This window comes from Panthera leo, chromosome A2 (assembly GCF_018350215.1).
Source record: "Panthera leo isolate Ple1 chromosome A2, P.leo_Ple1_pat1.1, whole genome shotgun sequence".
NCBI lineage: Eukaryota > Metazoa > Chordata > Mammalia > Carnivora > Felidae > Panthera > Panthera leo.
This window is the reverse complement of record NC_056680.1, coordinates 133,253,125-133,267,219: the sequence shown is the minus strand read 5'-3', so window position 1 is coordinate 133,267,219 and position 14,095 is coordinate 133,253,125. Positions and strand designations below refer to the sequence as shown.

Sequence of the window (14,095 nt, the reverse complement as noted above, 5' to 3'; positions counted from 1 at the left end):
TCTTTCCCTGGACCAGGCACTCTGTCTAAATTCTTTTAGGCAGATAAGGGAAAGGGAAAGCTTTTCCCAAGTCTTTGGACCTTGATTAACTTCAGCTCAAAATAATCCACATGCCAAATTGGCAAACTCATTCTGAAGCCCTTCAGCACTAAGCTCTAATAGTAATTTCTTAGGCAGTGGGGTATAAATGATTCATGTGGGAGAGTCCACAGCCTTCTCTCAATCCACTGAGACTATCAAAGAGGATCCCAGTTCTCAGATGTTAAGATAAAGGCCAATACTTGGAATCTTAGAACAATTGTAACTTCATTATAGCTACTATGCATGCCCTTATTGTCTAATATTTTTAATGGCTTTGACCTATTTGTATATTCTCTGATCTTCAATCTATTTTCCCCCATTTGGCCACATTTAATTTTATGTATTAAAATTCTTTACTTCTATTCTCTCTAGAACATAAAGCACCATGAGAACAGGGATCTTGTCTTGTTCACTACTTTGTTCCCAGTGCCTGCAGGCATTCCAGGCCTATAACAGATATTCAATAAATATTTATTGACTGTGTGAGTAGTGAGTGAATGAATGAATGATTCAATGGAGACAAGTGGAGATGGAAGAGTGCAAGAGAAGAGAAGTTGGGTAAGACTGAAGTTTGGGGGCCTTGTGAAGAGAACAGCTAGAGGTGTGATGAAAACAGTTTGGAGAGAAGAGAGAATTTTAATAAGTATTGCTGAAGGTAATGTGTTTTGATCCTTGTATCATTATTTTTTAAAAGCTAAAGTAACTATTTTTTCCACTTCCCTTCCCCCATGGTCTTCTCAAGTTCTACACATGAAACCATATGATATCTGTCTTTCTCTGACTATCTTATTTCACTTAGCATAATAGACTCCAATTCCATCCATGTTGCTGCAAAAGAGTTGAGGGGGGGGGTGAAGGGGGAAGAGAAAAAGGGTGATGGGCATTGACGAGGGCACTTGTTGGGATGAGCACTGAGTGTTGTATGTAAGCAATGAATCATGGGAATTGACTCCCAAAACCAAGAGCACACTGTGTACATGTATACATTGTTTTTTATCCAACTTGACAATAAATTATATTTAAAAAATAAATAAATAAAGTTGAGCTCATATGAGCATGCATATACATAAAAAATAAATGAAAACTAAAGTAAAAAATTTTTTTAACTTACTGAGATATACTTCTTCTACTGATCTATTTAAAAACAAAAATTTGACTGGAGCACCTGGGTAGCTCAGTCAGTTAAGTGTCTGACTCTTGGTTTCAGCTCAGATCATGATCTTGCATTTTGTCAATTCAAACTGTGCATTGGGCTCTGGACTGACAGTGCAGAACCTCCTTGGGACTGTTCTCTCTCTCCCCCTCTCTCTGCCCCTTCCCCACTCACTCTCTCAGTCTCTATCGAAATGAATAAGCTTAAAAAAAAATTTTTTTAATAAAAAAATTGATCAGATGAATTCCATTTCAACTAGTAAAACTCTTACCTGGTTTTCCTGGCTTATTCAGATGTCACTTAATTCATTTTGTTATTCACCATTTTGGAGGCATATATCATGTGTTGAGTGTTCTACTGGATTCCAGAGAAACAACATAAATAATATATTCCTACACTCAATTAGGGCAATGATATAAGTAATCTAGTAGTATAGATCAAAACCTTGGCAGCAGGGGATGGGTCTCAAACTTAGTAGGATGTGAAAGTGTCATGGATCAGCTTCTTAGAGGTAGCTGCCTTTGCAGTCTTGGATGTATGAAAGAAGTTGCTAACTTCAAAAAGCTGTAAGCATCTGGGTATGACTGGATAACAATGAATATGTATGAACAGTTGGAAAAAGAGGCTGGATCACTGTTAGATTTTTAAGTAGGAGAATAGAAATTCCATCTTTGTATTGCACTGGGGCAGAGTAATAGAGAACAGATCAGGACAGTGTTTCTCAAATTGTGGACCCAGATATCAGCATCAGCATCACTTGGGAATTTTTTAGGAATGCAGAAATCAGACCCCACTCAAGACCTACTGAATCAGAAACTCTGGGGAGTGGTGTCTGGTAGTCTGTATTGAACAAGTCCTTCAGGTTATTTTGCTGCATACTAAAGTTTGAGAATCACTCAGTGAGCATGAGGTTGAGAGGGTGAGAGACTATAGGCAGAAAGGCCTAATAGGAACTTAGAATATCCCTGGTGAGGAACAGTGAGGTCATCAACTATAGTGTTGGGTATGGTATTGGAGAGGCAGGCGTAGACAGATTCAAACACATGTTTCAGATGGTCAGATAAGTCAGCATTGTAGGGAGACCAAGGAATAAGATATAGGTTGAGAGACAGACTTTAATGGAGGAAGTAACAATGACCTGTGACTTGAAATGGATCAGAAAGATAGAATGAGATGGAGAGGGGAACAAGTCAAGCAAGATCTAGTAACCAGTAACTGCAATGACTGCACAGTGTCTCTTGTGACTCCACATCACCTCTGTCCATCTAAGTGGCATCCTGCCTAAGAAAGATATCCCCAAATGATGCCCTTGTCTCATCTCACAAGCCAACAGAAACTCCAAGCCTCAGAACTAAACAGCTTCCCAGCAACCCCATACCCTACAGCTAAAGAATCTGAACTCTAAATAATAATTTGCCACAATGTTGAGTTCCTTGCCAACACAATAGCCATTACCCTTCTTCCTATATCAGCAAATTAATATTGTTCTGGGTGGTCATATGCCCAGCCCTTAGGGTATGAATTATAATTGACAAGTCAACCATAACGATGGCTTTCCTTTTTCTCTGAGGTGACCTTGTTCTAGCCAATGAAATGGGAGGGTAGCTAAGTCTGCTGGGGGCTCCTGGGAAAGACTTTACTCCCTGTTAAGACAGTAAAATACCCTTTGCCCCTCCCCTGCTTTGTACTTTGGGTACTGTTGTGTGAGGGAGAGGTGCTTGAATGAAAGGACAAACGAGAGTGGAAGGCAACACATACAGGATGGCAGAGCAGAGAGATTAGAGAGAGCTTGTTCTGAGCCAAATTTGGACTAGCCTATGTTTTGTCTTTAAGCCACTCTTAGCTGTGTTTTTAGCTACTTACAGCCAAATGCATTCCTAATTGATGACTCATTCTTCACTAGCAAACTACCGGAACTAACCTCGGTATGCCTCTCAGCTCTGTTTACCCCAGACATCTAGATTTTTTGGCCTCATTTGGAAATCTGATATCCATTCTGCCTTTTAAATTTTAATCTGGCCCTATCCCTTCCCACACTCTCTAACTTTACCTCTGTTTCCTCCGCATGCAGCTTCTGTGAACTGCAGACTCTCTGCACCCTCAACTGCTTCATCTCCTTATTCCAATAGATAGCCAATTATCCCTAAGGTCTCTGTTTCTTCCGTAGTATTCTCTGGTAGAGGCCAATTATTTTTGCTCTCATATGGGCATTCCACAGTGCTTCCAGTGTCCATGTCTTCCTCATTCTCCATTGGCATTGCCACTAATTCCTTTTGTTTCCCTAAAAAAATCACAGCTCTTTAAAGTATATGTAGTAGATGGCTTTGGACTTTACCACCTATTTCTACCCTCAGTTGTCATCTTCTATCAAATTCCAGGATACCTCTAATATTTTTTGATAACTGTGGCCTCTGGCTCATTCTTCTCTCAACCATTTTCCCTATTGTTATTTTTGGTAACCTCAGCATATTGATATATGTGGGCCTATTATTTCCTAGACTCCTCGAATTCAATGATTTGTCCTCTATCCTACTCAGCTATAACTATGAGGAGGAGAAGGACAATCAATGGGACTTGGCCAGAAGTTCTCTAGACTCCTAAACCCAGCCCTCCTTTGAACTATATCATGATGCCTTCACAGTCAGTCAGTATTTATGGGGGCATAAACTCTGACATCTCTGCATTCAGTAATGGCTAACTCCAAGAAAGATAACTGGGTGCAAGTTGTTTTGTTATTGTCTGAAGGTCAAGATATTCTGGGGGGAAGTATCATTGAAGAAAAATCAATAGCAGCCTTCATAAATGTCAGAATAAAATGCCATTCAAAACTTGTATAAAAGGTTAATGATATCTTATTTTGAAGTGTTTCAAAATACATGATCCGATTAAATAGAAGCTACAATGTCATGTTTTTCCCCATGAAAAGACAAAGTAATTAGCTAAAGCTATTTAAATATCCTGATAAATATATGAAAAAGTTGTCATTGAACATTTAAATCAGGAGAGGTCAGGAAAGGGCAGAGTAAGAATCTGTGGTAAAATGCTATTTTATGGAGACATTGAGGGAGTCGTAAGTTTTCAGAGGAATTAAGCGAATACCCAAGAGACAAGTTCAGATATGCCAGGGCATCTTGAGACAAAGGCTTAATACCGATCTTGGGTTATGGTGTCTCTTTGGTAACCATGGTGAAGCTGGATGAGCTTAAATACTGTGTGTTGGAAATTCCTTGAGAATGAGTCAATAGTGAATCTCTTGCGGGTAAAATTGGGCTGAAATATTTCAAAGTCAGATTTGGAAATCTATGCTCGAAGACTTCAGAAATATCAGCTAGAGTTGGTTAAAGGACAAACCTCACAGGCCCTTATAAAAAAAAAAAAAGATATTCTACAACAGGCTAGTGTGTCTCTTGAGCAACTTGTATTTCTTAATGGGATCAAATAACTGAAATCCACTGATTTCTCAAAATTATCACTGAATCCATGTGTTATAAGCAAATTTCTGCTTAGAGATGAACAGGATATGCGCAGATTCTGTGAATGAGTTCATGATTAATCATTCTAAAGAGTCATATTCTTCCAATAAGGATGATAAATGTATTGTCTCAGTTTTCTTCAGCAACTGATGTATCGTAATCTTCTTCTGAACTTTCTGGGTCAGGAAAGAAACTCTTCTGTTCTCAAGTACTCACTGCTGAGTAGGGAATAAGAGAATCAGAAGTCACCATTTTACCTTTTAATATCTAAGATGGTGGCTTCAGCAGATGGGAAAAAAACATTTCTCTTACTCTCTGTGGTGCCTTCATCATGGTTCATATTCTGGTACCTTCTCTTTCCCAGTCTAGTCCTTCCAGGGTGAGTGTCTGTCTGCTGCTAACTGTGTAGACATAGTTGTTAAATGCCTGCTACACTGAGTACAAAATGATAAGATAGATCTCTATTAGAACGTAAATGGAATTTGGACGATAAAGATTTCCATTTATTGACCCATGAGAAATTAGTAGATCCAAAGCTTATTCTTCAATGTCTACTTTTTAAGAAAAACAATGCAGGGATCCAGATAAAAACATTTATTACTTCCCTATCTTTTTTCTATTGCAAGGGGAGGATTTAACTTTGGTCCCTATACCAAGTAAACCATTGTTTAGAATTGAAGAAAATGCAAAATATAAAATGATGGTGGTGAGGGAGGGATCTCACTTTAAATGCTAAAGGAAATACTAGAAGAAAAATAAATCTTAGAAAATCTAGTAACAATCTTAGTCTTTTGTTAAGTGTTTATACCACAAGGTATTGAAGAGACTTTGTTTTTCCAAAAAAAAAGCAAAACCAAAACTGATTAACAATTAAAAATGGCACTCATTCTCTTGTATTACATTTCATTATAGTTCATTCTCTTGTATTACAAGACCAAACTAAAAATTAAGTCAGGGTAAAGAGTAAAAACCAGTGGCTCTGTATTTCTCAGGTAAAGTAGTTTATTCTTTTAGGTAATGCCTAATATACATGCACTAACCATACATGATTAGTGAATGATGGATTTGGTCAAATTTCTTGTATGGAAATTTCTTTTAGGCTATGGGCAGACATGTAAAGTGTAGCCATGTTAATATGCAGGGGAGTTGCTTCAATTTATTCCCATATAGCCATGCCTGGGAAAGTTAACTTATTCAACTTTGCGACAAAAAAAATGGTATGGAAAATGTATTTTTTTCATTTGAGATAAAGGTAAAAAGAGCAAGCATAAAGTGATATTTATAGACAATGATGGACATTTGTGATACAAGCATTTAAAATTGTATGTAGGATTAGATTACTCCTTTAGATAAGGTGAAATGTGTTCAAGCCCCAAAAGATACTTTTTCATGACTGGGGAAGGCATAGTGCAGAATAATGTATAAATGTATATATCTGTATGTTAGTGATAGTGTGTGAGCGGTGGGACGGGGTATGGAATTTAAGAAAAGCGCCATCAGCCAGACAATCATGAGATGGGAAAAAAAAAAATCCAAAGCGAACTATTTTGAGTATGTGCCAGAGAAAACCACTACTCCCACTATGATAGAAATACTTTAGACTGGAAAAAAAAAATCTCATGATCCACTAATACCAGAAAGAATTAATCTCCCACTATTCCACACTTGCTTCCTTTTTCACATTAGGTTGCCATAAAGAATTGTTAGAAAACCAAAAAACAATTCAAGTATAACACTAATATTTATGGGATTCATCTTCAAAGAAGATAGCTTAACTTCAGTGAAACTTCAGTGAAAATGACTTTCCTTTTCTGAAACAGAAAACTCTTGCATGAATTGAAAACCAACTTAAATGCCTTGATTTATTTAAAACTTTCCCTTCTCCATCATGAAAAGCCTAGTTTCTGTCTTGTCAGAAACAGCCTTTATTTTTGTATGAGGTTTTATCCATGGAGACAACGCCCCCTGCTGTGACAAGTGCTTAATTGCAAAAGTATTTTCCTTTTTTTTTTTTTTTTTGCTCTCAGAAAGGCTATTAAGACTAAAGGTACAATTGTTGAAGTGAAAATGACTTTATTTTGAATATACATATCATTCATTCAGTTTCATTTTTATATTGCATAGCCTTGTATGGAAGTATATAGGGAAAAATAAACAAATATCTAGGCATGGAAGTATACAAAGAAGACATTCAATACATATCCTTGAACAGGCTTAGTAGCATTGTAGGACAGCATCCATTAGAAAAGAATGGGTTCATGCAACATATCTATCCAAACAATGGTAGGCAAGTGCAATCAGTACAAGTTATAGTTTTTTGGGTACAAAAAGTATACATGTTCTTTGGATTGAAAACATAATATAAATGAATGGCTTGGCTTTTATGTCTAAGCCAAAAATCATCTATAGAAGTAAGATGTGTGGATGTCACATGTGACAATAATGTGCTTAAGGCCACAGACAGAGGTCACCAGCTGACAAAGAGAATGCTGAGAGGTAGGGCAAGTAAAAAAAGAAGAAAAAAAAAAAAGAAAAGAAAGAAAGAAAAAGAAAAAGAAAAAGAAATGCAATAAAACCACCTCTGCCTATTTTAGAAAATAGCAAAGGCATTAAAATGATAACAGCTCTCCATACTATGCTGCATTTCTATTTTCTGTCAAAACAATTCACTGTGAATCACTACAAAGTTCAGTGAATAAGATAAGGCAACAAATGTAAAGCCTTGGCATTAGGGCAAGTTTAATTTCCTTTCATTTTACACAGGAGGGGGGAAAAGAATACAGAACTAGAAAATGCGCATCTTTCCATTCAACAACACTAATTTTTAAATGTTCATATATACTGTGTTTGGCACAAGAGGGATAGGCACATGAAGATTAATTAAACCTCAAGCTTCCACCTCCAAGATTTTACATATGGAAAGCTAAGCAAAGATAACAGTTCTTTACTGTTTTAAAAATCAAATGCTTAAGCAGGTTTTAAAAATTGAGATGAAAGATATTGATAAGGAAAAACAGCAAAGAAAGATACTGAACAAAATCTCCTGGTTTCCTTTACAGTTTCTTTTTTTCCCGTTTATTTTTTCCAAATTGCATTTTACAGCAGAAATGCAGACCACTTAGGATAGCTATGGCTCAATATTGCTTGGTGTTTTCCTCTTAAGACATCATCTTCTTACACTCCACTGAACAGAAAACCATCCCTTCTACTGGCATGAACTTCTGCCCAATGAGACACTTGCTGCAGCAGGAACACAAAAAGCACTCTGTGGACGCATGCCAGCTGAAGTTGTTATAGGTCACCCGCTGCACTTCAGGATCAATGGCATTGTGGCATCCTTGACAAACCTGTTAAGTCAATTACACAAATAAGAGAAGAGGATGAGAGATCAAACTGTGATGGTAACACTGTCATGTAGGAACAAACAACACATTTCTTTCAGATGGTAAATTTAACTGAGAATGGCCACCTCAAGAATATACAGCTGAGAGTGACCTTCTGGTTAACGTTTTTAGCCAACTTAATTGGGGTCTAAATGTAGAGCACTGTGAGGAATAACAGGTGAAGGCCAAAACATGTATATGTTATGTATATAACAGGTGAAGGTGATTTGATGCTTGTAAGATATCCCATGATGTTTGAAGCAGAAAGTCTTGATGGCAAGTTTCAAAGCAGTTTCCTTTCAGCGTATTCTACTAGACTGCATCTTAGTAATTATAAAAAGAAGTCTTATGATTTTTCTTATAATACCAAATGCTGGTGAAGATGTGGAACAACAGGAACTCTCATTCATTACTGGTGGGAATGCGAAATGTATAGCTACTCTGGGAGATATTTAACAGTTTCTTAGAAAACTAAACCTACTTTTATCATAAAATCTAAAATTGTGCTCCTTGGTATTTACCTAAAGGAGTTGAAAACTTAGACCCACAAAAACCTGCACATGGATGTTTATAGGATCTTTGTTCATAATTGCCAAAATTTGAAGCAACCAAGATTTCCTTTGGTAGGGGAAGGGATAAATACACTGTGGTACATCCAGACAATGGACTATTAACCAGTGCTAAAAAGATATGAGGTATCAAACCATGAAAAAAAACCATGGAGGAATAAATGCATATTGCTGAGTGAAAGAAGCCAATCTAAAAAAGCAACATACTGTATGATTCCACCTGTATGACATTTGGCAAAGGCAAAACTATGGAGAAAATAAGAAGATTGTGGTTGCCAGGGGTGGGATAGGGAGGTGGGAGACAGGAACAGGTAGAGCACAGAGGACTTTTAGGTCAGTGAAAACATTCTCGATGATATTATAATGATGGATGTGTGTCATTCGCCTGTTCTACACATTTGTCCAAACCCACAAGAATATACAACACCAGGAATGAACCCTGAGGTAAACTACGGACTTTGGGTGATTATGATATGTCAATGTAGATTCATCCTTGGTAAAAAATGTAGCATTCAGGTGAGTGATGTTGATAATGACTGATGTTATATATGTTTGAGCACAGGGGTTACACAGGAAGTTGCTGGGTCTTCCTCTCACTTATGTTTTAAAACTAAAACTGCTCTTAAAAAATAGTCTTAAAAAAAGATTTTTCCTCACTCTTTAAAGCTTTGAAGTAGTAATTTTACTAGCTTTACCTCTGACACATGAGATTATTAACACCACTAATTTCTAGACAGTATGAAATGAAAATCATGTTCAAGGTAATTAAGGACTCAATTAAAAATACTGACAGTGTTTGAGAATAATTAGTTTGCACTAAAAATATAACTTGTAGTTAACTGGTTTCTGTTCTAAGTCATAATTTATGTATAATCTAATATTGTAAAACATTAATACTTACATTCTTTGTACCATTCAGTGTATGTTATGTACAAATAAATATATGGCATACATACACATTCACACCCAGACACACACATAATTTTCTCCTTTAGCTGAGCATGTATATGAAGAAAATACATGAACAACCCTCAGTATTATAGGAGAAAACAAAACTACCCTATTAAGACCTCCAAAACACTAGACAGACCATAGGCCTTCTTGTTTATGCATGTTCTGAATGAATGTGACCATCTAAAGGTTTTGTTTTAAGTATTTTTATAACAAGTGAAGAAAGGAACGAATTGTCCTGCATTACATAAAAATGTCTAATCTTCCGCACCTTTGGTTTCTTAATGTCTGTCAGGAATCACTGAGAGCTGACGGTAGGTCATTTAACCTGACCCTCCTTACTTAGGAAGACCTTAAAATGTGGCTACTGTTCAGTAGGGAAACTGGTTTAGGGTATGATGTGAGGCCTTGTTACAAATATCCACTTCAAACATGCAATATACTTTCCATACTTTATAGAGCTACACGGCTTCTAATTACAGAGACTATAGCTGCTTAATTCACAGGTTATGTCAACCTAGTGTTTCCTGAGAAGCAAGGGAGAGATTCTCTTTCCATGGTCAATACACTCTTCCTGAATACAACAAAAATGAGTGTTTTAATTACAAATACACTCTTAATTTGTAGCTATACCAGGCAAGCAGTTGCTTTTGCAAATATCCCTATCTTGTAGCTTTCTATTTAGAATGTAGTTCTATGTAGTTTTTATGTTTCATATTAATTTTTCAATATTTTAAACACGCTTGTATAAAACAGAAGCATGTCACACTCAATTTTTTTTAATCCCTTGCTTTTAGACCAAGACATACCTTTATTTCATTCCTCTAATAATATTTGTGGATCTTTTTATAATCTTTTAAAACTCATGTTGATTTTAGAATTTTTTTATATTTATTTATTTTGAAAGAGAGAGAGAGAGCGTGAGTCGGGAAGGGACAGAGAGAGAGGGAGAGAGAGAATCCCAAGAAGGCTTAGCATCATCAGAGCAGAACTTGATGCGGGGCTCGATCCCATGAACTGTGAGATCATGACCTGAGCTGAAACCAAGAGTTGGACGCTGAACCCAACTGAGCCACCCAGACGCCCCTTTCATTTATGATTTTCAAAAAGAGATAACTACTATTCAATTATATATAAAATTGACGGAATTGTTTAGATTAAAAAAAATGAACTAATGAACACACTGAATGGTATAGGAATGTAGGGTTAGTGGTTTCGTATAATTTAGTTTTGCTAATAATTTGTCATTCATCCCAAAGTCTGACATTTAGTCCCAGCTAAGGTCTACTGCTCCTAATTTTTCATAAATCTGAAAGTTGTCTAGGCCTCATTGAGGGTCTGGGGATTATGGAAACAATCAGGGGATAATGTGTTTTTCACTTTCTGCTTGGCATTTGATTTTTCTGGGTTCTTAAACCTCTGATATTTCAATTAGTTCTTATATCCTTAAATTTCTCCTACTTCTTTTAGTTTATTTATACACAATGTGAAAAAGCTAAGGACACTGGTTGTAATGAGCTCTCTGGCGGGAGGTTCCTGTGAGATCTCAGAGATGTGAATTCAGGGGGTGGCCATTTGAGACCAGAATTCCAGAGACCATGCAGTGACAAACTAGGTGTATTTCCCATTACCCTCTTTCCAAGTTAATTTTTATCTCAGAAATGCCCTGTTTTGAGTTCAGTTCTTGCCTTCAGGTCTATACATAATTTGTTTGTTTGTTTGAAGATTAAAAGATCTTAGCAGACTGATGCTCTGGACTAGATAATCATCTTCAAAATTGTACACCATTTAGTGTGTGGCATGGGTAGCTCTTTTTGCCATGTGTTGGCTTGTTCAGGCAATGGAGAGAAATGTTCATTTTACTTTTAGACAAACGGCACCAGTGCATCTTACTGAGAAAGTAAACTTTCTAAAAGAAATCACACAATATTGTAAAGCTAAATAATTTAGACTCTCTCTCTTTTAATAATATCTGTGGTTATTCCTCTCTATTGGTTAGTTACAATATAATGAAGAGAAACTTCTAACAGTTAAATAAAGCAGCTTCATCTATTTAAAGGTTTATTCAGTAAATATTTATTGAGTATCTACTATGCTGTTTTGGAAGTACAAAACAAAGCAAACAAAATTTCTGCCCCCATGGGGTCTGCATCCTAGTTCTTGAGACCAAGGTCACACACCCCTACAATAAAATACATATTATGGTAACCCTTTCTTTTCCTTTAGAGAAACTGTAGGAACAAAATTCAGAGAAGCAGCTTTTAGCTAAATTATGTACCAGGCCACATGGTGATTCATTATCTTTTCCCCAAGTACAATGAGGGTCCCTGTTGATCCCAAAGATAATGAGAAATATTAGAACACAAATCAGTCACTCAAACATTTCCTAAGGGCAGACATTAAGGACATGGAAATAAAAAGGCAAGCTCTATCCACCAGCTACTTATAGTCTAGGGGAGGAGACAGATGGGTGGCATTAATTACATACAGATGTGACTCATGGGAACACAAGAGAGGCATTGTGGCCAGAGAAAAGGGGTGGAGCTTGGGGCAAAAAATCAAGAAAGGTGTTCTAAAAAAAGTTAAGCCTACATCAATTCTGGGGGAATATACAAGCATGTCAGGTAAAATAGGGAATAGGAAGGAGGGCGGATCAGACAAAGGAATTAGTGTGAATAGAAGACCAAGAACAGTGTATAAACTAGAAAAGGAGTAAATTGGAGTTAGATAACTAGTAGAAGAGGCTGGGCAGGCAAGAAAGGGCTAGATCGGTTAAGAAAAGGCTTGATGATTACGTTTGCATTTCAGAAAGATTATCTTCCATCATAACAGAAGGTGGCTTTGCACAAGGTGAAGAATCGAAGTGGGGAGACCAAATTTGAGGTCACTACAATAATCCGAATGACAAAAAATAAAGGTCTGATGTTGAGTAGTTGTAACTGTGAGGATCTGAGATTTACTGATAAGGCAGAATTGACAGAAAATGATGGACTATACTCGGGAATGTATAAAGGTTGAAAATTTTGGCACTGGCATCAAAACTAGTTACTTTATTTTCCGTAGTATCACACTCCTGGAATGATATAAATATTTCATTTTATTCTTTTATGCTTTACTTGATAGCTCATGGGAGTATTTAGCTAGTGCATATTTTCCTGCTTATAAAGAAGTAAATGCCTATCATTTTAATACTGCTGGATTAAAGGGTTTACCATATATGGTCAATTTTCTTTATATACTCTTTATCTAAATTACTTATCTCTTGGCCATCATGCAATAGCAGCTCTGTGTAAGCAGGGTAGAGCTAAGAAAAAATATGTATTTATTTTTTATGTATTTTTATATTATATTTTATAAATATATTTATATTTTAAGTGTATTTATCATTAAATATTTGAATGTTTGGCTGATGCAAATAAATCTAAACACACAGGTCAAATTTTGTTATACTAAATCAATTCGCAATGAGGGTTTAAGAACTAGGCATTGTACAATCTCTAGGTTAAAAATAAAAAATGAAGCCTTAGTGGGGGGCCTTAGGAACATGAACAGAAATCATAAACACTCAAATACAGCTAAGGAATATGAACAGCCCCTAAAAATATTAATGTAAATGACTCTGATCTATATGATGAGAATCAATCAATCTCATTCCCATTAAAGAACTATTTTTTAGTGGGGATTTGATTACTAAGTAGTGCTTATAACCTACAGAATATACTGTACAGATAGAAATCTTGAGGTAGCTCACAGTGAATGTATGTATTGTTTTTGAATTACCTGAAATTTAACACCCTGTGGTAGGGATTACATGTCTCCTACTTAAGGGTATTACCATCTGTTTCTCATTTGTGAGAGGGTCAAATAAAGGCATAATGTAAAGTCCTAAAGCAGGTCAAGGTGACCATATGCCTAGAATGCTCCTTACCACAGCATGATTCTTCACATAGCAGGGCTTACACACGGGCTTGTCATTGACCATCACGTATATTTCCCCAGCTAGGATGTTGTCACAGTCAAAGCAGCAGAAGTGTTTCAAATGCCAATTTTGGTTTTCTGCCTGGGTGTACTCATTGCTGAATATTAACTGAAAAGAGGGCAAAAATAAGATGAATCATATATTTTCCTTTTTGGTACAAACGACAAAGCCAGGTTCTTTAGATCAATAAAGGTTTTAGATCCACAGATAATATCAACCTACTTTCCTGGGCTCAAAGTCTAAAAATAACCTAAAGCTTACACTCGGCTTATTATTTAGTTTGCACAAATCAATCTTTTATGTTTCTAGACGGTCTTTCATTAGTCAACACAATTAACACGGTCACTCAGAATGACTGAAGTTAAAAGATTTTCTTTTCCACTCATCTCCTCTGCATGTAAATAAAGCAACTGATGCTTGGTTAATTCATGTTACCTTTCTGCTAAGGATGGCCTTGTTAGATGGTAAGGGGACTCTATGGAGGTACAAGAAGTAGCCTGCCTGCG

At 36.4% G+C, this 14,095-nt stretch overlaps 1 protein-coding gene across 3 annotated transcripts in view; it reads right to left on the bottom strand.

Moving 5' to 3' along the window:
• Nucleotides 1-6,760: 6,760 nt before the first annotated feature.
• TES (testin LIM domain protein) overlaps nucleotides 6,761-14,095 on the bottom strand; it is a 46,353-nt gene continuing 39,018 nt past the window's right edge. For all 3 annotated transcript variants that reach the window (XM_042922662.1, XM_042922651.1, XM_042922672.1), the window contains 2 exons: nucleotides 13,539-13,697; nucleotides 6,761-8,054 (listed from right to left, as the gene is read on the bottom strand). In XM_042922662.1, the coding sequence (XP_042778596.1) occupies nucleotides 7,866-8,054; nucleotides 13,539-13,697 (348 nt within the window). In that variant the 3' untranslated portion in view covers nucleotides 6,761-7,865. The remainder of the gene's footprint in view (nucleotides 8,055-13,538; nucleotides 13,698-14,095) is intronic.